Consider the following 26,496-nt stretch of genomic DNA (forward strand, 5'->3'; position numbering starts at 1 on the left):
AGGCTTAAAGCCTGCCTGATCTGAGTGAACCAATTCCATGATATAAGGAACCAGGCGGTTGACGATCACCTTGGCCAAAAGTTTGGCTTCTACATTGAGCAGAAATATCGGGCGATAGTACGAGTATTGTTCCGGAGGCCGACCCGGTTTCAAGAAAACAATCTGCGCATGTCTCCAGTCCGGCGGGAGACTCCTGCCTTCCGCGGACGCCTCGAGAGCCGCCAAATAGGGATTTAACAATTGCGGATGATACTTCTGAAAAAATGCGCAGGGGAAGCCTCTCGGACCTGGCACTTTTCCCGCTCGCATATCGAGTAGTGCGGTTAGTAATTCCTCCACCGACAGGGTTATATCTAGCGCCTTCCGCACCTCATCTGATAAGGCCCAAGGGGAAAGTCATCAATGAATTTCTGCATAAGCTCAGCAGAGATAGTTTCATGGGGAGTGTACAAGTCTTCAAGTATGAGGCAATACAATCTGCAATGAGTGACGGGTCACTAGGAGTAGTCCCATCTGAACTCTGTGCATTCAGCAGTGTCTGGGGGCGCAGTGTCTCTTGGCATAAACAATGCAGCAAAGCACTGGACTTGTCCCCCCACTGGTATATCCGGCCTCGGGTGGCGAGCCAACAAAGCCGTGCCTCATCGAGGATCTCTTTGGCGTACGTCTGCTGCATATTCAGCAATTGCCTGCGCGCAATATGTCCCTCCTTGCCTCTACTCGAGCGCTCCAGAGTGAGCAGCTGGGCTTCAATATGCAACAGTGTATCACTGCGCTGTTGGCGTCGCCGGGTGCAAAAAGCAATATCTGCTCCTCTAAGAGTGGTTTTCATCGCCTCCCACAGAGTACCAGGAGAGTCCACTGTGTTCTGTAAAAAAATATTCCATTAGAGAGCTATGAATTTGTGAGCTGTCTTTCTCGTCATGCAGCAGCCATGGCAATAGACGCCACCGAAACTGGGAACGTCTGGGATCCAGAGACAAGAGTGAGGAGACCAGCGAATGGTCTAATAGACCTCTAAGGAGAATTTGTGCTGAAAGTAATCTATGGGTTTGGGCTGCAGAAAGAAAGAGGTAATCGAGGTGAGAAAAGGACTCCTGGGCTCCGGAAAAGTAAGTGTATTCATGCGCGGTGGGGTGCAAGGTCCTCCACGAGTCAATCCACCCCAGTCCCTGAACCAGGGGCAGTAATTTGGAGTCATGGGTCGCTGTCGCTCGCACTGTGGCGCGCCACCTATCTTTTGACGAGCACAGAACATCATTCCAATCCCCCCCAACCAACTGATTGAATGGCGGAAGCAATCCCAGAGGCACACATATAAGGAGATACAGTGGCATTAATAAAAAGCATAAAAATGTCCCCAACAAGCCCCCTACCCCAATACCTCGCAAACATGGAGGTAGCTGTCGCGGCATGATGCAACCCCAAGCGGGGAAAGTGCACATAGTGAAAACTAGGGCTCAGGGACTCATTATACCATGAAAGCCTGCATATACATAATGTTTGGGTGTCATGCAGCTTGGATAGTTACAGTTCTCGGAGATGTATCTTTCAGGACGCTGAAGGTTCCGCCTGATCATCGGATGGTCTCTTATGGGATTTACTGTGAGCCTTGGACCTTTTTTTAGAGCGTGAACGACGCTGCTGTCTGCCATCTGTCGCGAGGGGGCCACGTCCAGGTCCGCTGTACGACAAGTCTGAATCAATCCGGGGCGGAGTATGAGGCTTAATCTTCACAGTTTCTTCAAGCCATTGGAATACCTCCTCCGGGAACTCGAAGAAGTAGGTGCGCGACTGGTACACCACCCGCGGGCGAGCCGGATACAACAGGGAGTTTGAGGCCCCAACTGTCGGCACTGCTGTACAAGCCTGGTGTAGTCCGGTAATATTGAAATGTGCTTGGAATCATAAGTAAGGGAATCTTTTGCTCTCGCCTGTTGTAGGATTATGTCTCTGTCCCTATAATTGAGGAGACAGCCAATTATTGGGCGAGAACGGGCACCCGGCGGTGGCTTCTGCAACAACGCTCGATGAGCGCGCTCCAACACAAAGCATGGGGAAAGCGCATCCGGTGCAAGCCATCCCTTGAGCCACGTGGCAAAAAACTCCTTTGCATTATTTCCTTTGCATCTCTCCGGAAATCCAATAAAGCGGAGATTATTTTTGCGGGCGCTTCTCTCCGTGTCTTCCACTTGTCGCCAAGCCCCGGGTGAGTGTTTCAAAAGTCACTTTTTTCTTTAATGTGCCTACTGTGTCCTCCACAGTCGAAATTCAGGACTCTGTTTCTGTAATACATTGCACGGCGTTTCGGAGATCTTGCAGAAGCAGCATAACATCCCCACCCACCACACCTATCTTGGTCTCCAGTGTTTACTTGGACTGCGTGATTGCTGTCAATAGCACCTCATGGTCCAGCATAGGAGCCTCCGGGCTGCCCAGCAAAGGTCCTGAAGCTACTGTCCCAGTATATTTATCTATTGTGCATTGTTTGGAGGATGCACCAGGCGGCCCGACCTTTGCCATTGTAGAGCACTACGGGGCAGAAGGGGGGCGATCCGGAAGCTGGGGCACAGCTTTCTCCCGCTGCACTTATAGGTAGGATATGGACAGCAAGCTCCAGGTATAGCGCCCACAGCGGGGGGAGGGGCTAGACCACGCAGGGCCACAGCATTCACAAGCCGCACCAAACCTCGTCCGGCCGCCTCCGCGAGCTAGGCACCACAACCTCCCCTCACAGGTGTCAAAGCACAGCCCCTTATCTCCAGCGCAACAATGATACAGGCCGTAAATCAGGACTCCCCCACAGCCTATGCCAGACTCAGCACTCAGGAGACGGTCGAGTCCGTAGCACGCCACACAAGTAAATGTGAAGGGTAGAAGGCACATCAGTGGCACTGCGCACTGCCAACCAAGCGGGGAACCAGAAGCTCAAGCAGAACGATCTGCGATAGCCTACTGCGTAGCTGAAGGCGGGGTAATAGTCTCACAGAAAGCATTGGCCCAATTTATGACCCTCAGTAGCCCACCGCTAAGGTGTGGCCGCCATCACTGCAATCCCGGCCCAATAGGAGAATTCCAACTCCAGCGAGTGCCACAGGGGAGGCCCGCCACTCAATTTCGACCGGGCGGTTCCAGAGGGTCTTCACAAGCTGTGGTGCAATGTCCCAGGCATCCGCAGGCACCGAGACAGGAAATTGGAGATTCAGAAGGTAGGATAGATGACGGATGAATGGCAGGCTACGGGAGCCTCGCTAGAGCATGTCTGCCATGGTAGACGGCCAAGCCACGCCTCCCCATTTTGTCAAATTTGACCAGTGTTTTCAACCTGTTTTTGGACTATGTCCCCAAAGAAACTGACCGGTTTCAAGCCTTGCGGTGCCAGGAAGATGTTTGTGACAGACCCCCACTTATTTTATCTGTGGTGTCTGGAATGGGACCGCAACTCCATGGCCTGCGCAAATTGCAGGACTATGAATCCAAAGCCATCTGAAAGCGGGCTATGAAACTTCTTGCCCCTCACCACACAACTCCACGCCACTCAAGGTCCCATTCATGAGGGATGTCCTGGAACCGGTCTCAGAGTCACTAATGCCGATCATCAATGCAATCCCGGATTTCTTCACAACAAAAAAAATGCGTTATTTGACTTCCAGTCCCATTCATCAGACGAGGTGCGGCAACAGCACTATAAGTCCGGGCTTCGTTCCCAGGTTGTCCCTGTGAAGTCTGCACCTGACACTGGGTCCACTCTGTTCATCCCTGAGTTTTCCAAAGCCGGAGCGACCCCTGCCCAACTTCTAGAGGGTTATGAGACCATGAGTCTCATTTGTGGGCAGTTAAACACCTCTGAAGTGCCTTCGGGTCCTTGGGTTCGGTAGGGACTCTAACTGGGGCTCCATCAGCAGGTTCGTCCTCGTCACCAGTCTCGATGCGACTTTGCAACCTGCTCAGCAGACTGTTCCAGTGGTGCTGTTCCTGACCCCTCAGTCACCCATTGTCGGTGCCAAACTCATTGTGATTCCTGACTCTGTTACTGAGTCGGTTCAGGTGACAACCAGGCCCACACAGCCTGAATTGGAGATGAAGCCTTCTTTCCCGAAAGGGCCCTTCGAGGAACATAAATGGAGGGGATCTGAAGAGTCCTATGGCTATTCTGACTCCCTAGCAGAGGTCATGGCCGACAAAACCTGGTATGAGAACTTAGATGTTGCCAGTGGTCTGTACACCTCACCAGACTGTCAGGTTTGCAGAGCTCCTCAGGATCCGGGTGATGCTATATAGGTCCACCTCCTGATATCCCCGGTCTCCAACCAAAGGTTACAGAGCCCAGAGGTGATCAGGCGAGGGAAAGGATGGGGGAAGGGTCAGCAGGGACAAGAACCTGTGAAAACAAATAAGACATATGCATACATAGTTCACATCACAGTCTACTCTCTCAATATCTCACTGGTAGAACTATATACCTGTGTACCCTTGTGCACCGCACATATCAGAGATTCCACTCTCTGCCTGGGCATTGACTACCCCCACAACAGGCTCATCCCGAGCAGTCACATGAAACAATGCAAGAAACTATGGTCTTCCGTCAGACCGTATTCCCTTAAGTTAGTTCTCCCCCTGTGTCTTGAAATAATAAGCCAAGTAAATTAGAAGGGCTTCCACGGCTAATACACTGACGCCCGCTTGCACCCTAGTTGTAGCGCTCCTTCACAGGGGTGAGAATCAACACGCTAGGGTTCCGATATTGACGACACCAGTGGTTTCCCCACTGAACGAATCCCCCGTGTGTCTGGAATGTATCGTGAGCTCCTCCGAGCTTGTCCTGAACGTCGTGCTCCTCCGAGCACTGGGCTTTTTTGGGGTAGGCTTCTGAGCCCTCCGTGTCTCCCACGCTACTGCCGGGTTGGGGCTGGACTCTGCTGAGCCCTCTGTGGAAGCATGCTCATCCGAGCATCGAGGTGGCAGTCAGGCTCCGTTGATTGCCTATACTGTCGCTGGGGAATACGACTCGTCCGAGTCGTCTAGACCGGGGACCGGGTTGAGTCTAGCGTTTGCGAGAAAGGGTGCGGCCGCGTCCAGGGGAATATCCGGGTTGGTGCTCTGCCGAGCACAATGGAACCTCTCACCTGACGGGCTTCCTTCCGCGTCTCTCTCCGCTTCTCTCAACTCCCTCCGTGATGCTGTGGCCGCAGTTCGCTACCAGGTTGCGGCCGCTGAGGTTCAAAATAACGCACGCCTTCTGCCGCGCTTGGCGTCTAGTTATAGACGCCCACTTCCTGGTGCTAAGGTTGCTGGGGCTTGTAGTCTTTATACGCTGGGTAGGTGCTGCGGACCCGTAATCCTCACACAGTCACTAGCATTCTTTCTCCCCCCACAGTGACTACGTGGGAAGGGTTTTCCATTGCGATGGTGGTCCGGAGGGCAGCTGAGGTCGTGGACGTTCAACTGCTCACAGTTGAGGTCAAGACCTATGCCTTGACAGAGGTGCTTTAGCTCAGGGTTTCCCCCTCAGAACACCTACTCGCCTTCAATAAAGCCCTCACTGATGTCCTGCTCGGGGTTTGGGTCAAGTCCTGCACAGGCACACCTTTACACATTACTGTCTCCTGCCACCATCTCCCTGCTCCCAGGAACCCACACTTCCTCACCAAGCATCCCGCCCTTGAGAGTCTGGTTGTCAAGGCCTCAAACTCCAAGATAAATCCTGGTGCTTCCCTATCACACCACTGGATAGGGAAAACAAGATACTGGATACCTTTGGAAAGAGGTTTTTCTGCTCCACCAGCTTGGCACTGCAGTCTGTGAATACTGCATGCTGTTTGGGCCATTGTTCACATACTGGGTGGGATATGATTGTGCGAGTGCTGTCTATGGTCTCGGAGGAGGCCCAAGCCATACTCTTGCAAGCTATTGCTGATGAGAGAGAAGCAGCAATGTTCACGATCAGATGCGGATTGGATATGACTGTCTTGCTGGACAAAGCCATTGCTTCCCCGGTGGTGCCGTGATGTCACACCTGGCTGAGGACAACTGACCCTTATGAACACCCCATGTCCATAAGGGGTGTTCTGGCACCCCTTATAGACATGTCCTTCGATGGGACTCACCTCTTAGGCAACAGTGCAGATTTGTGTCTTGAGCACTTTAAAGACAGTAGAGCCACTTCTAGTTTGTAAGGGCTTTTCCTGGTCCTGTGACAGTCGGATTCCACCTTTCACCCCAGGCGCAGCTCCCACAAGCCTTGTGGGAACCAAAGTCAAATGTTGACCCAATCCACCCACCCCTGGCATCTGCAACCCCAAAGCCTCTTTAGTTTGCCCTCATAACATCATGGGCTCCAGCTTGGTGGCAGGATTTGGCACCACCTGCTCCAATGGCGGGTGATTACTTCAGATAAATGGGTGCTTCCAGTTGATGAGCCAGGCTATGCCCTATCTTTCCAATAGACTCCACCACCTTTGCAACCATCTGCTGATCAGAGGACCACTTTTCTCTCTTGCGAAAGGAAGTACTGGATCTTCTGGCCAATGGAACTATCGAGAGAGTACCAGCATCATAAGTAGGTTGTGGTTGCTATTCCCGATACTTTCTGGTGACGAAAAAGAATGGAGGCCTCCATCCTATTCTTGACCTACGCCCTCTCAACTACTTCTTGAAAAAGGAAAAATTCAAGATGCTAACTTTGGCTCAGGTACTGTCTGTGCTCGACCCTGGAGACTGTATTGTAGTGCTGGACTTGGAGGACGCCTATTTCCATATCCCCCTTCTGCCCGCCCACAGGCGTTTCCTGTGGTTTAGGGTTGGCCTAGACATTATCAGTTTGCTGTGCTTGCTTACCAGCGCTCCTCGGGTGTTCACTAAGATGGTAACTGTGGTTGCAGCGCATCTGTGGAGTTTAGGGGTTCCAGTTCTCCCCTAACCCAATGACTTGCTGTTGAAAGCAGGATTGCCCCAGGCAGTTGTCTACCACCTCCAGACTACAGCGGACCTCCTGCATGCACCAGTGTGCACTATCAATGTGCCAAAGGCACACCTGGCTCCTTCTTAGACACTTCATTTCATCTTAGCTATTCTGGATACAGTGCAGTTTTGGTCTAAACCTCCAGAACAACGAGTCCAGGATATTTGGCTATGATTACGCTGTTTCAGCCTTTATTCTGCATTTCGGTGAGACGGACTCTGAGACTGCTAGGTATCATGGCGTCCTGCATCCTGCTGGCAAAACATGTCCATTGGCATATGCTGGCTCTGCAGTGGAATCTAAAGTTCCAGTGGGCACAGCAGTAAGGGAGTCTCTCCGACCTGGTCCAGATATCAGAGGGAACTGCAAAAGTTCTGAAGTGGTGGCTCATAGACTGTAGATTGGGTCAGTAGCAGGCCTCTCTCTCTCCCCATCCAGAGATCACAGTAGTGACAGATGTGTCACTTCTGAGTTGGGTGGGTCTCCTAATGGTGAGTGATTGGGTTATGCACTAGAGAGGCTGGAATCAATATTAAGTTTCTGAAAAAAGGTACCTCCTAGACCATCAATTGTGTTTGTTTTAATGAGAAGGAGCTGCAAAATTCTCCCTTTTTTGGTTTAACTAATGTTCTTAGTTGACCCAAAAGAGGGAGAATTTTGCAGCTCCTTCTCGTTAAAACAAACACAATTGATGGTCTAGGAGGTACCATTTTTCAGAAACTTATGAGTTGGGGCAGCCCTCTGGGAGAGGTGGAGATCAGAAGACTCTGGTCTCCAGCGGAATCTTTGCTTCACATCAACCTGTTGCAACTGAAATTGATTTACCTGGCATTGGAAGCCTTTCTTCCTTCCATTAAGGGAAGGTTGACCTTGTGTTAAGAGACCCTGCGTCTCTTGACATGGGTGGAACGTCAGTGCAGTTTCCTGGTGTTCAACATCTGGCAGACTCTCTGAATCCCAGAGATGATTACATCAGCCATCAATACCTCACTAGTCATGATTGATGTCTCCAACCGGAGGTGGTGAAAGGACTTTTCAGAGACTGGGGAGAACTTTAGTCAGATCTGTTTGTTATCGCCTAGAACAAGCAATGTCAGCACTTCTGTGCACTGGTGTTTCCAAAGCAGCTCTTGCTTGGGTACACATTTTGTCTCAAGTGAAACTTAGGATTTCTGTATCACTTTCAGGCTATACAACTTGTGTCCAGAGTTCTCACGTTTCCCCTTACACCTCTCAACATGCCCCAATGGGACTTGAATGTAGTCTTCACCTTCTTAACATGTTCGTGTTTTGAGCCATTACCCAGCTCCCCCCTGAGACTGCTTACCATCAAAACAATCTTCCTTGTGGCTATAACATCTGCCATGAGGGTTAGAGATTTACAAGCAATTTCTGTTCACCTTTGCCCCGTACACCTCATCATTTACGGAATATCTGGTCCTTAGGACCCATGCATCCTCCTTGCTTAAGGTGGTCTCACCTTTTACATGGCAGGCAGAAATCACTCTGTGCTCCACTTCACCCACTAAGGAGGAGGAGAGACTCCACTCGTCTGGTCCCAAAGAGAGGGTTGTCATTCTACATCGATTGTACAAAAGACTTCCTGGTGGGTGATTAACTCTTTGTTGGATTTGCAGGTGCAAAGAAAGGAAAGGCAGCCCACAAAAAACTGTCTCCAGATGGATTGTCTTCTGTATAAAAATTTGCTACTCAAAGGCCAAGAAACCACCCCCTTAGTGCTTAAGCGCTCATTCCACCAGAGCTAAAGCTCAACATCTGCGTTAGCTCAAAGAGTCCCAGTTCTGGACATGTCAGGCAGCTAGTGGTCATTGCCGCACATGTTTGCCAAACACTACTGCTTAGATAGTTAGATCCGGCGAGATGGCCATTTCATTCGTTCGGTCCTTTGGGACTTTTTACTGGATCTATCTGCAGCCCTATGTCCATAGAGAGATTGCTTTGGTATCTATTGCAAGGTAAGAAATCTGCAGCTAGAAGTCTCTATCGGATGAACAAGTTAATTACCTTCGGTAATGCGTTACCTGCTAAAGACTCTATTTAGTCTCAGGTTCCTTACCGACCGTCCTTTCCCTCCGTTCTGCAAACTGTATTTCCCACATCACAGAGATATTTCAGGATCTCACCTTGGCACGATGGTCATTTCACCTCAATTTGTCTCTGTGCTACTGCTGCGCAAAAACAGTCAGGAACTGATATAGCACTCTGGGGTAGCGCCTATTTAGGCACCGCACATGTCACTTCCACCGCAGACGGCGCTGGTGACGCCATGGGGAGCAGAACACCACCTACTGGCACACAAGGGACTTTTAAAAAATGTCCGGATCCAGTCTGATGCCTTATGAATATTCCAAGGTAAGGAATCTCTGGCTAGATAGAGGGACTTATTTACAAGCCCCTTGTGCTGCGTCACTTTTTCCCATATTAAAAGTGACGCACCAACGTTGCAAGTGGCTTGTAAATAAGCCCCAGAGTTTCTACCAGATAGGGCGTTACCGAAGGTAAGTAGCTAGTTCTTCTTGTGGATTTTGAATGAATGAATGAATTAAAATTATTTATATAGCACTTGGCTACTCCAAGAGTGTCCCAGCGCTCAGCATCACTGGTAGAAACAGAATAGCAGAACCCAGCCAGCCACCCCATGCCCTAAAGATTGAAGAGAAGTGCTTTCAATCCCTTCTTAAATCTCGCTTCCTCTCTTGATAGTTTCAGATGTTCAGGCAGCTGGTTCCACATACCTTCAGTCAGAACCATAAACGAGGAGCCTCCTTTCTGCTTCTTTTTCAGGCGGGTACTATTAACAGCCCAGCCTAACTAGATCGCAGCATTCTCCCTTGGCCTTCATACATGGATCCTCTCATTCAGATATAGAGGGCCTTTAACCCGTTGCGTGCTTCTGACGGCCAACGGCCGTCGCGAGCACTACCTCCTTAGTGCTGCGCACGTCAGTTGGGCGACGCGGCCTCGCCCACTCTTCAAAGGCGCCGCACCGTGGTGGATTTTCGGCCACGGTAAACGGATTAATGTGGAGTGCTTGATATGTCAATCTTAGCGCTTTAAACATTATACGCTTCAGTAATCAGACCACCATATTTTGTACCTCCTGTAGACCCTGGATTAGGTACCCAGTGAGGCTGAGGTACAAAACATTTGCGTGACCCAGCCATGACAGTATCAAACCCCTAACCACTGTGACCTGAGCTTCCTGTGAAATCATGTGAACAAATCTCGAAGAAGGCGAAGAATCCAAAGACCGGATTTTCCCACCAATGAAACCTGGGCATTGAAGGAGAGATTTGAGTCAAACAGAACGTCCAAGTTTCTAGCCACCTATATAGGGGGTGGCGGAGGGGGACATTATTCAGCCATGCTCCTGTCTCCATTTTAAGAATTAAGAAAAGAACCAGGGTTTTGGGATGGTTTCATTTCACAAATTGGTACTCCTCCCACTCTATAAGTCCCAGGTCTTTCCGTTTTCCCAAGTTGTTCCAGTAGTCTATGCTAACGTGGGTGAGTATCTCAGGTCTGATTCGCTCAAAACATGTTGTATCATTCAGTTGTGTGTGTCCTACCTTCAGGTAAGATTCCTTCAACCACACCACAATCTGAATCCTTAGATTCTGTAAGGCTTCATACTGAGTAGACGTTAAGTTGTACCCATTGCTGTATTTAGTATATCTCAGCCTTTTTTTCTTGATTACACTGTTTTCAAAAACATAACTGGCTGCATGGAGTAAGGAGGGATAAAAAATGCATATTAACTTAAATCCACTGAGGCAACTGTAATCTAGAGGTCTACCAAGTACTGAGTTTACTGATCAATTATATAGACATTTTACATGCACTGTCAAAGTTACATCCAGAATCAGAATACAATGAGGATCTGGTATTGAACCTAGCCAATGTAGTTATACCTCTAGATACACACTCCTTCCACATGGTTGAATTCTGATTCAGAGATGTCTTTACATTTAAGGTAAATAGAAGCTTCTTTCAACAGATTCCTAGCCTCGATTGCAGTTTGTATAGTTGAGCTAATTCTGTTTCTATCTGTTTTAAAAGAGGAAGGTTTTTAATGTTACACAATTTATCTTACACAGATAGACTGCAAGCTCATTATCTACAGTCAATGGAGTGACGTTTTAACATTCTTATAATTTCTTTTGATTAATGTACAAAGTCAAATCAATAAGTAAAGTTTTAATTTTGAAATATTATATTCTGGATTAGTTCTTGATTTGCAAATCAATATTACTTGCTCCGTGGGTAACTGAATTATAATGTATGATCGATGTATGTTCATTCCTTTAACAATTTTTACAGTGTGCTCGATAGGACTTGAGGGTAGAAATACTGTGGTGAGTCACTGTGCCCAATGGGGCCATATCATGTACTCTTAGTTAGATGAAAATTTCAGAGACAACATAACGTTTTAAAAGCAAAAAAATCAAAGAAATTCACCAGTGATAGTTGGCTCTAGTAATTATAGCTCGTGCCCGAAGGTGACAATAACTGGCGCCTCTACCATGCAACTTTTTATCATCAATAATTTAATTGCAAATGTTGCAGTGATATTATCAATGATGTCATAGAAGATGTCATGAGTAATGTAATATGTGGGTTTATTAGCTATGCATGGCAAAGGAGCCAGTTATAGTTACCTTAAGGCCAGTGCTTTATGTCAGCCGGACGTTTCTGTGCTTGGCACTGGCACTTAATTGTCAACACCGCCGCTATGACGCTTGTTTGCCCCATGGTGGGGATGTCTGTCTAATGTAGGGATCAGCACAAAAACAGTTTTTTATTAATTCAACATACATTAAAAATGGCAAACACTGGCCATCCAAGCCATTCTTATTGCTGTAGGGGCATGGAATAGTCAGAATTGTCACACTTGTTGTATTCTAATGGTTAGTAGTTGTGTTGGCCATGAGGAGCAAGCTGCAGTGTCCTCTAGGGCTCTGGCACCTATTTTGTTACAAATTAAGCACTTCATAGGGCACACGTTTTTGTTCCTGGTGAATTTCAGTTTCCACCTAACTATAACGTGATTACAACCTTTGTTTTTTTCAGAAAAATTCTATATTTTTTTCAGTGGAAAGTAATATTTTATTATCATGTGTAAACCCAACCCCGGCTAGTCAGCCACAGGATATAGCGGGAGATGGCAATTCTTTTTTTTGCAACTATTGGGTAGGGGTGCACAGCCACCCTCCGGAGCCTTTAGCTCTAGGAGCCCCATTCCTTGGAGCCATTTTATCTAATTATCGGCCTCAGTAACTCCATCCCCAGGACTCTTTTTTAATTTAATGGGAGGGTGTGTGTGACCCCCTCCTTGAACTAATAGTGGCCCTGAGAACCCCATCCACTGGGGCCTAAGCATGTATTTAAAGGTAAGGGGACACGTGGACCCCCTCCCAGGGCCAATATTGGCTCTGGGGACTCCATCCCCCAGGGCCTTCTTTTTAAGGGGAGTGGGCACGTGGCCCCCCTCCCCTAGCCAATACTGGCCCTGGGGACCCCATACCTTTGGGGCCTATCCTTTTTAAAAGTCTGATGGGGGCGCAGCCCTCCTTTTCAAGCCTCTTTGAGGCCCTATGCATCCCATCTTCTGGGTTAATTAAAAGGCTCCAGGGAATCCATCCCCCCAGGGCTGAAATTCTTAATGTCAGGGGAGGGGCAAGCACCACCTCTCCTTGAGCCTCTGTAGGCCCCAGGTACCCCATCTCTCATAGCCTTCTTTTTTAATAAAGGGGAGGGAGCATGCAGCCCCCCTCCCTGAGTCACTATATGCCCCGGGCCCCATCTCCCAGAACCTTTTTGTTTTGTATTGTTAGGGGAAGGTGCACATGCCCCCTCCCGGAACCACTATTGGGCCAGGGTACCCCATCCCCCACTGCCTTCAGTCTTTAAAAAGGGGGGGGGGTGCATGACCTCCCCCAAGCCACTAGTGGCCCCAGGGATCCCATTGCTCGGGGCTTTCTCTATGTTAAGTGGGTGCCCCGGTGACCACCCGGGACACCCATCCAACCTAATACTGGGGGCTGTATGGGGAGAGCCCAATGACCCCGCGGCCCCAGAAGGCTCTTTGCACAAGAGCTGGCGTTGCTTTTACCCAGCTTGTAGTTTGGAGAAATCAGAGTTTTCTGGGCCGCAAGAGCTTGAACAGGGAAACAAAAGTGTGTTCCCATCCTGTGGAAGCATTTCAAAGCTCTGGCCAGGTGGGAGCACACTTGCTTTCCCTGCCTGCACTCCTGCGGGCAGAAAAAACTACTGTGTCCCAGGCGTGGGCTCCCGGGTTATAGTGAAAGAGTCAGCCCTGGACGGTGGAGTGCCTGAGGCTTTTTAAGGCTTGGTGAGTGGGACCACAGGCCCCCCTCACCTATAATAAGTGTTTGGCCCTGTAGGATAAGGTATGGGGGCCCATTTATGGCTCCGGTAGCATGTAAATGTTTTTGGTCCCGTGGTGAGGGGGAGGGGTTACTGGGCCTCTACAAGCTTGGGCAGCCGTATGCCCCCTCCCTTATTGATATATTTTTGGGTCCGGGAGGTGGGGTGCAGGGGCCTTTTAATGGCTCAGGGAGAAGGCTGAGTGCCCTCCTCCCCTTTGAATTATACTTGGCGCTGGGTTATGGGGTCCTCAGGCCCTATGTAGCTTTGGGGGGAGCAGGGACACACACCCCTCCATCCCCACAATACTAAATATAACTTATGTAAAACATCAGCGGCATTTAAAAAAAAATATTAAGTCATGATCCCTCAGGAGTCCTGAGGGATCGCAACTTAAAATCTTAAAATATAATATTTTTCCTCATGTTGCTGGAAGCCAATCAGAGCCTTGCTCCTGTGGGTGCAAAATGACCCAAGAATGAAAAAGCTCCCTGGATCAATCAGAAGGCTTTTTTTTTTTATTTGGGTTCGAGGTACTCTCGTGAGAGTCCCTCAAACCCAACCATCCATATATACAAATATTTGTGAGACTCAATAAGTCAAAAACTGCTGAATGGGATTAAACCAAATCACAAAAAGCATGCTTTCTGGACGAAGATCTGTTTAGCAGTTATTGCAGTAGTGCTTCTTTAAAACGTCTATGGAAATTTAATGGGGATTTTGCGTTTTTGGACTGCCATTTTTAGGTCTCGCCTGAGCCAGTGCGCATGCGCTGCACTGCGAGGCATTTAGTAAGGGCTTTGGAACTCTGAACTTTTTTTTTTTACTAACCCGCAATTGGCCTGTGCTTGCGTCTATCTTAAAAAGACAGCACGCAATTGGTTTAAGGCGGGTGATTGTCCCACCTTCTTTGTTCCCTGGCCTAGGGTGCTCGGGAGCGAGCAGCGGCACGCTGCATTCCTCATGTGGATCAGGTTACTGCGGCCGCGGCTTTCACTTTGATCGGCGGGCACAATGCCAGCTGCATACATTACAGCGCTCACGCGCGCACCACTCTTTAATTATGTTTATTTACACAATGCGCCCACAGCGCGCTTCACATTCAAATTCACTTCAGCTTCTTGGTGCTTTCGGAGCCTCGAAGCGGCAGAGCACAAGTATTCCCCGAGATCACAATTCTTTGTCGGCTCCCAGACACCCCCCTCCAGATCGCTAGTCGATTTCAATTGCGCACCACTCACGGGCTTGTTTTCAGACTTCGGCCGCACAACTCCCCCAGCATTGCTCCTTGCCCCATTCCTCTCCCAGTGTCGCTGCTTATTTTTGGTAGCAGGGGCCACTCATGTGACTGCATTCAAATTCTGCCGACTTTAGCTTCTTGGTGCTTTCAGAGCCTCGAAGCAGCAGAGCACAAGTATCCCCCTAGATCACAATTCTCTGTCGGCTCCCAGACACCCCCTCCCTCCAGATCGCTAGTCGATTTCAATTAATCTCCCCTAAAAGCATATTTTAATGTGAGCATGTTCACCTTCGGTGCTCAGCTGTGCCGTCCCCCCCATCACTGCCTGTGTTACCGCTGCAAAGTAGTAAGTGCCTGCAGCGTGTGTTCCTAAGGATTGCCGACTTTGGTGCTGGAAACCAGGGTTCGAGCCTCGGGGTCACGTCCACATCCTGTGATTCTGGGCAAATTCACTTAAACTTCCCGTGCCTGAATGTGTCCTTGTGTAATGTAACCAATGCTCATGTAAAGCGCTTTAATACGGCCGGGTCGAGTTTGCGCTATATAAATTTGCATTAAAAAAAATGCTTATGCAGCTTTAGGACTTAAATATCGAGCAACGCAGGATAGCTACCTGACTTTCTCTGAAGCACGCTGTTCCTGTGTTGTTTGATCGATGGCCGGGGTGGGGGGTTTCTATGGCCCGCTCTCAGACTCACACTGTTCAGTGGTAGGGAGAAGCAATTCAGCAAGCTGTGTTATCACATACATTGCCCATTAATTATAGGCATGTTTCACAGCAGTTTCACGCGCGCCTCCTTGGCTGCAGATAATGCAGTTAATCAAGGGCGAAGATTGTTGTTTCTTGTGACCATGTTGTAGCAGGGTGTTTTTTTGGGACCTCACGTGACGCCTTTGGAGCAGGCAGAGGGAAGATGCAGCCGGCGCTGCAGTGACTCTCACAGGCAGGGCCTGTTACCACAGAGCAGTGAAGGGAAGGAGCATGCCTGTAGGCCGGAAACATGCTGCCGTTAGTTTGCAGACTTCAGGGGCACACCCCACGACTGCAGGCTAGCTCCAAGCAAGAAGGGGCAGTGCCGTGCAGAGGGTGGTTTATAGGGCCAACCAGAGACTCGCAGGAGCTCGCCAGCCCCCCCAGACACATTCGTCCTTCATTGCCCTCTTAACTGAGGGCCACTTCTTGGCCTTCTATGGGCAGCTTTGGGGCAGAGAGGAACAGAGAAACTATAGCTGACAACTGACATGACCTACACTCTACTCAATGCAACTTAAATACACTCCACATATTACCACTCAGTGCCACATAATTACACTCTACTCAATGGAACACAAATACACTCCACATATTACCACTCAGGGTAATGTAATGTAATGTAAAAAGAACTTATAGAGCGCACTGCAACTCATCGAGCATCCTGGCACTAAAGAGGGAAAAGTCGGGACAATTATGAAAATATAGGCAGAAAGATGTTAGATTCTAGGGAAAAGCCAGGTTTTAAGTTGTTTACGAAAGACTAGAAGATCTTTCACCTGTCGCAGCTCCAGGGGCAGTTTATTTCAAAGTCTCGCAGCAGCAACACTAAAAGCTTGTCCCCTAGATTAGCTCTTCTAATCCGAGGTACTTTTACCCAGTAAGCAGCATTTACTCTGTAATGGTATGGGACCCAGACCATGCAGTGCCTTAAACACAACACAGAGGGACTTAAAGTGAATCCTGTGTGCTATGGGAAGCCAGTGCAGCTCCGCAAGGGCCTGAGTAGAGGAAGAATGACGAGGGCGCGCCAGTGCCAATTTGGCTGCCATATTCTCAATTCTCTGCAATCTCCCAATCAAAAATCTAGGGGATTCCAACAATAATGAATTACAATAATCCAATCTGCTCAGAATCACATTCCTAACTACCAAAGGACGCCACATAATAACACTCTACTCAATGCAACATAAATACACTCCATATAATACCACTCCGTGCCACATAATTACATGCCACATATTTACACTCTACTCAATGCAACATAAATACACTCAACATAATACCACTCAGTACCACATAATTACACGTCACATAATTACACTGAATTCAATGCAACATAAATACACTCCACATAATACCACACAGTGCCACATAATTATATGCTACATAATTACAGAGCACTCAATGCAACGTACACTCCAAATACCACTCAGTGCCACATAATTACACACCACATAATTACACTCTACTGAATGCAACATACACTCCACACAATACCACTCAGTGCCACATAATTATATGCTACATAAATACACTGCACTCAATGCAACATACACTCCAAATAATATCACTCAGTGCCACGTAATTACACGCCACATAATTACACTCTACTGAATATACACTCCCCATAATACCAACCAGGGCCACATAATTACACGCAACATAATTACACTCTACTCAATGCAACATAAATACACTCCACATAATACCACTTAATACCACATAATCGCACATCACAATTACTCTATTCAATGCAACATAAATACCCTCCACATAATACCACTCAGTGCCACATAATTACACTGCTCAATGCAACATAAATACACTCCACATAATACCACTCTGTGTGACATAGTTACACGCCACATAATTACACTCTACTCAATGCAACAAATACACCCCACATACCACTCAGTACCACATAATTACAAGCCACATAATTACACTCTACTCAATGCAACATAAATACACTCCACATAATACCACTTAATACCACATAATCGCACATCACAATTACTCTATTCAATGCAACATAAATACCCTCCACATAATACCACTCAGTGCCACATAATTACACTGCTCAATGCAACATAAATACACTCCACATAATACCACTCTGTGTGACATAGTTACACGCCACATAATTACACTCTACTCAATGCAACAAATAAACCCCACGTACCACTCAGTACCACATAATTACAAGCCACATAATTACACTCTACTCAATGCAACATAAATACACTCCATATAATACCACTCAGTGCCACATAATTACATGCCACATATTTGCACTCTACTCAATGCAACATAAATAGACTCAACATAATACCACTCAGTACCACATAATTACACGTCACATAACTACACTCTATTCAATACAACATAAATACACTCCACAAAATACCACTCAGTGCGACATAGTTACACGCCACATTATTACACTCTACTCAATGCAACATAAAAACACTCCACAAAATACCACTCAGTGCGACATAGTTACACACCACTTAATTACACTCTACTCAATGCAACATAAATACACTCCACATACCACTCAGTACCACATAATTACACGCCACATAATTACTCTACTCAGTGCAACATAAATACACTCCACATAACTGCACTCTAATCAATGCAACATAAAGACACTCCACATAAATGCACTCTATACCACATGCCACCAATCAACATAAATGCACTCCACACCATGACACAATTTCACTAAGCATAATTTCACTCAACCCCACAGTTCCAGGCCACACAATCCAACTCCACACATTTCCAATACACACCAAACAACATATTTCAACTCCAGAACTCCACAATCCACAACGTACCTCCAATCCACACCATATAGTGTCACCATCTGAGCACCAAACATCATTCACCACCACCATTTTGCATCAGTGCACCACCTAACCATCATGTCAGTCTGCCCTTGGAATCTGGCATCTATTGATTCTCCCCTAGTGTCCGTCCACTGCTCGTGTTCTAATAAATTACTGTTTTCCAACCTCCACTCCCCCGTTATTTATGTCCCGCTCCCCCATAACAGCAAAAATTATAACAAACAAGCATAAGAACAGGCAGGAAGAAGTTGCCAGCAGTGCAAGTACAAAAAAACTAGATGACATTTTTTATGTTAAAATCTTTTTTTAATCAGGTTTTTCAGTTGTATATAATGTCGTCTTGGTTTGTATAAAGGTAACAAAAATGCTTAACACTTTTTATTATAACTTTTCAACATAATGCACAGCAGCCACAATGCTCTACAACATAGCCAAAAGTTCTGGCTAAACACATAAGGTCCCAATGGCGAGACCTATTGGATTTGCCAATGCTTGTTTTTTTTCTCGCCCCAAGCTTGACAGATCACCTCAAAACTTTCCATGCACAAAATCTGGGCAAAAAAGAGAAACTTTTTGAAACATTTTGTGGACTTTTGTCATACAGTGCCAAAGTTATTAACAAAACAAAAAGAAGTATTTCCTATGGAAATGCTCATTTTGTGTGCATCAGATATGTATATATATACACTCGACAATTATATATTTCTCGCTCTCTCTCTCTCTCTATATATATATATATATATATATATATATATATATATAGAGAGAGAGAGAGAGAGAGAGAGAGAGAGAGAGAGAGAGAGAGAGAGAGAGAGAGAGAAATATATAATTATTGTTTTTTTTACAAGAGGTCTCACACAAACCTATTTTCCTGAATATTGTTATCTTGCACTTCAGGAGTTCTCAACGGTGATATGTGTTTGAGAAAGGAAGATGTGTTAAATATGAACTTGACTGGACATCTTGGAACAGAAGGAGGGGAAAGCAGCATTGGACCCATCTCAGGTAGCCTACGTTTCTTATTGGTTGTGATGTTGTTGGGATTTGACAACAGTTTTCATTTATCTAAATAACGAGAATGTGAAGAGACATTTGGTTTTTAATCACTGAGCTCCTAAAATGCATAAATGCGTGTAATGTACCTCACTATAAGCAAGTGTCTCCAATTTTTTTTGGAGCAGTTTCTTATTAATGAAAGACCAACAAACTTAAATACTGCCCTCGGAGAAGACTCGTGTCCTGATGGGGTTAGCATAACTATCACTTTGGAGCTTTTAGTCTCGTATGTGGTGCATGCAGGGCCGGCTTTTGGGCGGTGCGAGCGGTGCGACCGCACCGGGTGCCAAGGTCAGGGGGGCGCCGGCCGCCACCTACGTCTCTTACTCTTAAATCAGCACTCACTGAGCCTGCCTGCACTGTTAAACGGTTGTCCCCTCTTTCTTTTCTACGATGTATCTTTGTAGAAATGGAAAGAGAGGAAAACCGTGTTACCAAATCAGGAGGCACGCTTTTGTTTTGCCCGCCCATGCGTTGCTCTGCCTGACTGCCTCTAACTATGTGTTGAACGTTTGATTGGATTTGGATTGGCCTGTATCTGAAACCGTTACCTACATCGCGGGGGCGGGCCTTGGGAAACTCGCAGATACTCTTCCGGCGGCTAATGTTACTGGTGGTTGCGCGCGCTCTCCGACAGTCCACGGGATTTTTGGCAGTGGCACAGAGACTGAGCCTCCTCTCTGCAGCAACATAACGTGAGTTAGGTGACGGTCTACTTTTTTAAAATCAATCAATAATTTAAATGTGCACTGTGCACAAACAATATAGGGTGGTGACCTCCCCTCCTTCTCAGGCCCGGTTTTAGCGACCCAAACATGAGCCTTGGCCCTCGCAGTGAGGGCTTAAAGGCAGGCGCGCAAAGAACACGTCGTGTGTGTCAGCCCGGGCAGAGACAGCTTCCCGGGCGTGCGCACACACAACGTTTTAGAGATTATCGCAGCCGCACCCGAGTACTTCACAGGTCTTTAAAAGACCATTTTCATGTTAACGAGGCTTTGTTTATTTTTTCACCCCTTCATCTCCACATTCCCGGCAATGGCCACAATGTTCTGCTGCGTGGATATTTCTTTTTCTATGCAGCGCAGGAGAAAATAAGTTTGTTTATTCATATTCACCTTTCCTGACTCCTGCAGCTGCTTATCACAGCAGGCTGTGACACAAAGTTTGACTAACGGAGTAGGTAAGAGAATGTGTTACTAATATGTTTTTCTTTTTAAAATATGCGCAGGCCCAGCAGGGCACATACTTCGTGTGTGATGCAGGACAACAATAAGACAATAAAAGATGCCCAGATAACGCTGGTGATTAATGATCCTGCTGGAGAGCAATCATTTGTCTGTTAGTAGTTTTTAAATGCAGATGAACTGTATTTTATGTGGAAGCTCAGTGGGTTACTGCCTTTGTCACAGAGATCCTTTTGTTACTTGCAGTTCAGAAGTTACAATCCAAACATAGGACAGTGACCAATGAACTGTCATCAAAGAGCTGCATACAAACATGAATGGTATAGTTAGAACTTCGCTTTCTTTTTTTGTGACATAGTTAGAACTTCCCCAGTCTTTCATTATTCTAATTTTGCTAAAATGAGTATGTTTGGGCAGATATACATTATTATCAGTAAAGCTGAACCGGCCCCATGTAATACTCTTTAAATCCTAAGGTTGTGTTTCCCCAGACCAAGCCCTCTTAAAATATCCGGCCCACCAGCATGAATGAAATGTGATTCATACACCTTGTAATCCTCATTTGCTTATGTGGCATTCCCTGTATACTGATTTATATACTTGTATGATTCATTGTCTCTGTATAATGTGTGCGTGGTGTAAAGTACTGACACACACTACACTGATATGAGTAGCGCTATACAACAAATGAAATGCATATGAGAGAGGGGCTACTTAAAGATGAGGGGCTCTGTTGGAGGGTGGCAGTGAGGGAATCCGAGGTAGTAGCTAGTGGAGAGAGAAGTTTTTCTAAGTTAAAGTTAATTAAAACATATTTAAGATCCACAATGAAAGATGAAAGGCTATCATCTTTGGCAATCCTATCCATTGAAAATGATATTGCACAACAACTGGACTTATCCACATCAATATTGGCATTTGCAAAAATGAAAGCCCGTAAAGTTCAATTTTCTTGAAATTTGCAAATTGTTTTTGCAAAATTAACAGTTAGAAAATGTTAATAATTACATCAACAAGATGTATATTGTTTTGGGCTATACAATAAGCTATAATTGACTGATGGTGTCGTAATATCTGTTCCCCATCTAATCCCTATTTAATTTACATGACATTTGAGCATACATTTTATATATTATAAAATGTATCCTTTATATATTTAATATGCGGTTGAGAAACCATACAACTCAACACAAAAAATGTTTGCTGGGGGTGTGCGGGGGGGGCGCCAACAAAGATTGTCGCACAGGGCGCCACAATCTCTAAAGCCGGCCCTGGGTGCATGGAATAGATGTCACTGCTCTGATTTTGAAAACTAGGGCCTCGAAGACTTCCATCGTCTGGCTTATTGACTTGGAGACCATTGATTAGCGTTTAGAAAATTACCCTGTCCTAATTTCTAACTAATAATGTTTATTAGTGGTGACTCAACTCTGATTGACACACAGATTTCCATTTTCATGTTGATTTCTCTTCCAGATTGGCTGAGAATTTAATTTATTGTCTGATAATGGGAGAAATTCTCTCTCAGACTTCAGCCCAGTCCACAAAACCGGTAAAAAGCATTCATTTTCAATTACTGTGAGCATCGCTGCAGCTGGATCTTCAGTGCAATCTTCTTCTAAAATGTAGGTAAATATTTGATCAATTCAGACATGGTTAACATGTCAGATTGTTTAAGTAAAAGTGTCCTGTTTCATAATAATCATTTCAGGGTACCACAACAAAGGAGAGAAAAACAAAATACATCGGGTCTACTAGCCCAAAGAAGCATTTTCTGCAGTTAGCCCCTGTGGAGGAGACTCCTCTGGTTACCACTTGCAGCTCACTATCTGCTCCGCTTGGTATCTCATTGTGGCATGGCTCTGCGAGTATGAACGCCCACTCCTTTGCATCCACCGTATTCCCCTGACGGGTACTTGGTACGGGGAACAGCAAGGTAAACAGGAATCGCTCTACGCAGCCTCATGGGTGGTTGGGCTCACCTGGAGGCCACGGCCCAACAGACCAGTTGTAAACTCGCCCGAAATGCCTTTTTCAAAGCCCTGATTGCCCAGTTGGATAGAACTTTGTCAAGTCCCCGGGCAGGAGCGTAAATTCCTGTATATAAGCATGTATGCGCTTCCAATGGAGTACTCATCCATTAATGGGAATTTGACTAAGTCCCTGGCAGGACTGTAAACTCCTGTATATAAGTGCTCAGGCACTTCCAACGTGCACTGATGATATCCTTTATGTTGTTTTGTCCCCTGTGAGCCTCCCTTTGTTTTGTTGCCCAAGGACTGATGAGACGATCAAACACATCTTTTTTGCCTGCCACTATACAAATCCCCGAGATTCAGAGGGCTAGCCTCAGTCTGCAGGCTGATGGGAACTCAATGCCATCAAGAAGCATTACTCATTTTAAAATCCAACTCAAGGTCACAAGCTGTCTGCGCAGTGGCTACATTTCTAGGGAAAATGTGGATCATTAGAAGGTATAAATTAAAGAAGAGACAGGGCACACCCCCAGAATTCTTACTGCTTCTTTTAACTTGTTTTTAACCATATTTTTTGTATTTTATCTTTGGTTTATGTTGAACTATGTCTACAGCACATGCAGTGGGCTATCTGTGTAATCCTACTGGGGTCCCATTCTATTTTCACCACGTTTTTATTTTTATTTTCTCTCCTTTTAATTGCTGCTTTTAGCTTCTACATTCAGTCGGAACAATTCAATTGATAAATGATTGCTGTGTTCATATTGAATTACAGTCATACACGTAACATCGTATTTTTGTACTGTATGCACTGGCACTTTTATATAACCTAATAGGGGTCCCAAATCAACAGCACTTTGTTCATTTCACTATTCGTTTTTTTTTTTAACTCCAGTTTTTTTTAACTAATTTCACCAAGATGGTGCTTTATGACCTGCCAGTCAATGGTGTCCATACATTGAACTTGTGTTACACATGTAATACTGAATCTTTGTCCTGTATGCACTTGCACTTTTAAGGTCTTAACGACCAAATAACGTTTTCTGACTGACATATGACCTTTTCGCTCCCAACGTGCACTGATTATATAATTCATGTCGTTATTGCAGCCTATGAACCTTCCTTTAAGTCTGCATGATTTGCAAGGTATTTATGATTGTCGATTTGGTTCTTGTGTTATATACAATATAGAAAACCTCCTCTGTGGAATCTCTTTTGTGGTGTATCCATTGTGTTGCTGTGGGAGTGTGTTGCACAAATGCTTTAAGCATTGCCTCTGATGATAAACCTGCCTGCTCTGCGCCAAGCTACCAGAGGGTGAGGACAGGTTATCTTTGGTGTGTGACTGACTTCAATGGGCTGCTCTGCCTGGCTTAGGTGCATACCCTCCCCAACCAGAAACCCCATTTCTAATGTTGTTGCTCAGCGGTGAGGATAGAACTTGTCTTTGTGTGATACCACGGTAACTCATTATTGCACTATAAATCTGTACTTAGACCATTACGTGTTTTGCTTTCTCCTGTTCTCTTACTTTGGTAATTTTTATTGTTTTCTCCTACCTCATCTTGTTACGCGTGGGACTCTTGTTGTTTATACCAATTGTTAAGAACCTTGCCAAAATGGAGTTAACCTTTGATCCTGACGACTTGTTGTTTTAAAATTTGGAGGAGTTGAAGGAGTTCTGCATTGAAAGGGAGTTAGCTGTGAGTGGTGCATCCACCCAGTGGGACCTTCAGATAGCCCTGCATAAGTTTGGGAGGGTGCACTGGGAAACAACCTTAAAAGCGGACCAGGAGGGTGATAATTCTGGGGAGGACCCCTTTGGAATTCTTAAGGATCCTTTTTTTTTATTTTTTTTATTTTTTATTGACAACACAGAAAAAAGAACAAAAAACAAAGATTAGCTGATAGCATGTACATTTGATATCCAATAGGCCATACAAATAAATACACAATAGAGACGTAATAGCAAACAATAAAATTAAAGAAAAGTTCCCCAAATTTTATCAAATTTTTTCATAGATTTCAATCCCCTCGTTTTGGCAGTAGCACGCTCCATAGTATAAATTTCATTAACTAAAAACCACCATTCCATGATATGTGGGGGTTTCTGAGATATCCATACCCTGGCAATTGTCAGTCGAGCACAGGAAACTAATACAGTTAATAGATCTTTTTGTGGGCAATTCTCAGATTGTATGTCTAATAGTATAGACAATGACGAAAGAGGGCCAAGAACAATTTGTTTTTGCAGTAAAATATTTTCAAATCCGGACCAGAACTCAGACAAAGCTGGACATGAAAAAAATATATGAATGATATCAGCCGCCACAAGATCACATTTGGGGCACTTGGAGCGAGAGCTTGATGTAAGATTTAAAGACCAATTAGAAATTCTAAACGGTGTATAATATAGAAAACAGATGGTTTTATACAACTGAATCCTCAGACTTGAAGATTGTACCACTTTGTTAATATTACAAAGTGACGCCGAAATCTTAGTGGGGGTAATATTAGTCCCTAATCTAGAAGCCCATTTCAGAGCAATTTTTTGACAATTATCCTCTTTAAAATTAATTAAGCATTTATAGCCACTACTAATTAATGACTTCTGATTTTTTGAGTAGAAACATGTCCATAAATCTGTGTCTGAGATTTGATTGATTTTCATTTTACCAACCAAAAAATCTCTAATTTGCATATATTTAAATCGCATACCATCCGTTAAATTAAAGAGAAGTTTAAGTGTTGTGAAATCTAAAAATCCCTGGTTACCATATAGATCACCCAACAATTTAATTCCTAAATTAGCCCAGACAGTCCCACGTCCGTCATTGAATATGTCCGGTAGCCCAGGATTACCCCACAAATCAAGCTTAGAATGAAAAAAAGAGGTCTTACATGTGGTTAATAAAGTTTTCCAAACCGCAACTGTCTCTCTCGCAGTCTTAAATTTAACCCTTTTTTAAATAATTAGGGTCGTTAACTCTTGCAAGGAAGCAATTAGAGTCATTACCTAGCATGAGTTGGTGGTAGTAGTATTGATTATTAGTAAAAAATAAACTACACAAGCGGCCGAAAAAAGTTGCCAAAAAATATAATTTAAAATCGGGGAAGTTTAAGCCACCCTTATTAGTTGGTAATTTAAGCAGGGCAAGCGATCTTCTAGCTTTCTTATATCCCCAAATATAGCTGCTTAAGATCCCGTCTAGTTTCTTAAAAAAAGAATTATTTAAACATAAGGGTATAGACCTAAATAAATACATAAATTTGGGCAAAATCTTAATTTTAATTAAATTAATCCGGCCTATAAGGCTTAGAGGTATTTTATGCCATTTTTTGAGTACACAAGCTGTTTCTTTCAATAAAGCGTCATAATTCAGGTTTTTTTATGTCACTTACTTTAGCAGAAATTTTAATGCCTAGATACGTCGCCACCCGGCAAGTACCTTGAACTGGGGTCAATGGTTTATAGTTTAATATAACTTGTGTTTTACTTAAATTTAATTTGTATCCTGAGATTGTTCCAAAAACATTAGATTCTTCTATTATCATGGTAAGAGCTTTTTCTACATCAGTAGAGTATATAGCGATATCATCTGCGTAAGCAGTGATTTTCAGGGAATTAGAGCCGAGTTGTAATGGAATAATATGTGATTGAATTTATAAAAGGTTCCATGGAGAGTGCAAATAATAAGGGTGAAAGCGGGCACCCCTGCCTCGTACCCCTAAGTATTTTAAAGCTTGGGGAAATCATACCTGCATAGCTAATTTTGGCGGTTGGCGAGTCATATAGGGCCTGTATCCATTTTAGATATCTGCCGTTAAAGCCATAAGCCCTCATTACGGTCCAGAGATAATCCCACCCAACTCGGTCGAATGCCTTTTCAGCATCTAAAAGTATCATACCGAGTTGGGTGGAATTAACCGCTGCTATATCAAAAGCAGTAATTGCCATATTGACATGGGCCGTAGTGTCCCGTCCTGTGATAAATCCATGTTGTTGTGGGCTAACTAATTCAGGCATATAAGGGGCCAATCGAAGTGCAAGTATTTTAGAAA

At 45.3% G+C, this 26,496-nt stretch overlaps 1 protein-coding gene across 8 annotated transcripts in view; it reads left to right on the forward strand.

Moving 5' to 3' along the window:
- The window catches only part of LOC146861679 (zinc finger protein 10-like), a 495,345-nt gene that overhangs the window by 240,489 nt on the left and 228,360 nt on the right, over positions 1-26,496 (forward strand). For 4 of the 8 annotated variants that reach the window (XM_085646037.1, XM_085646038.1, XM_085646036.1 and 1 more), the window contains exon 7: positions 19,116-19,223. The exons of the other annotated variants lie outside the window; for them this stretch is intronic. In XM_085646037.1, the coding sequence (XP_085502163.1) occupies positions 19,116-19,223 (108 nt within the window). The remainder of the gene's footprint in view (positions 1-19,115; positions 19,224-26,496) is intronic. 8 annotated transcript variants of the gene reach the window in all.

This window comes from Triturus cristatus, chromosome 3_1 (assembly GCF_964204655.1).
Source record: "Triturus cristatus chromosome 3_1, aTriCri1.1, whole genome shotgun sequence".
NCBI lineage: Eukaryota > Metazoa > Chordata > Amphibia > Caudata > Salamandridae > Triturus > Triturus cristatus.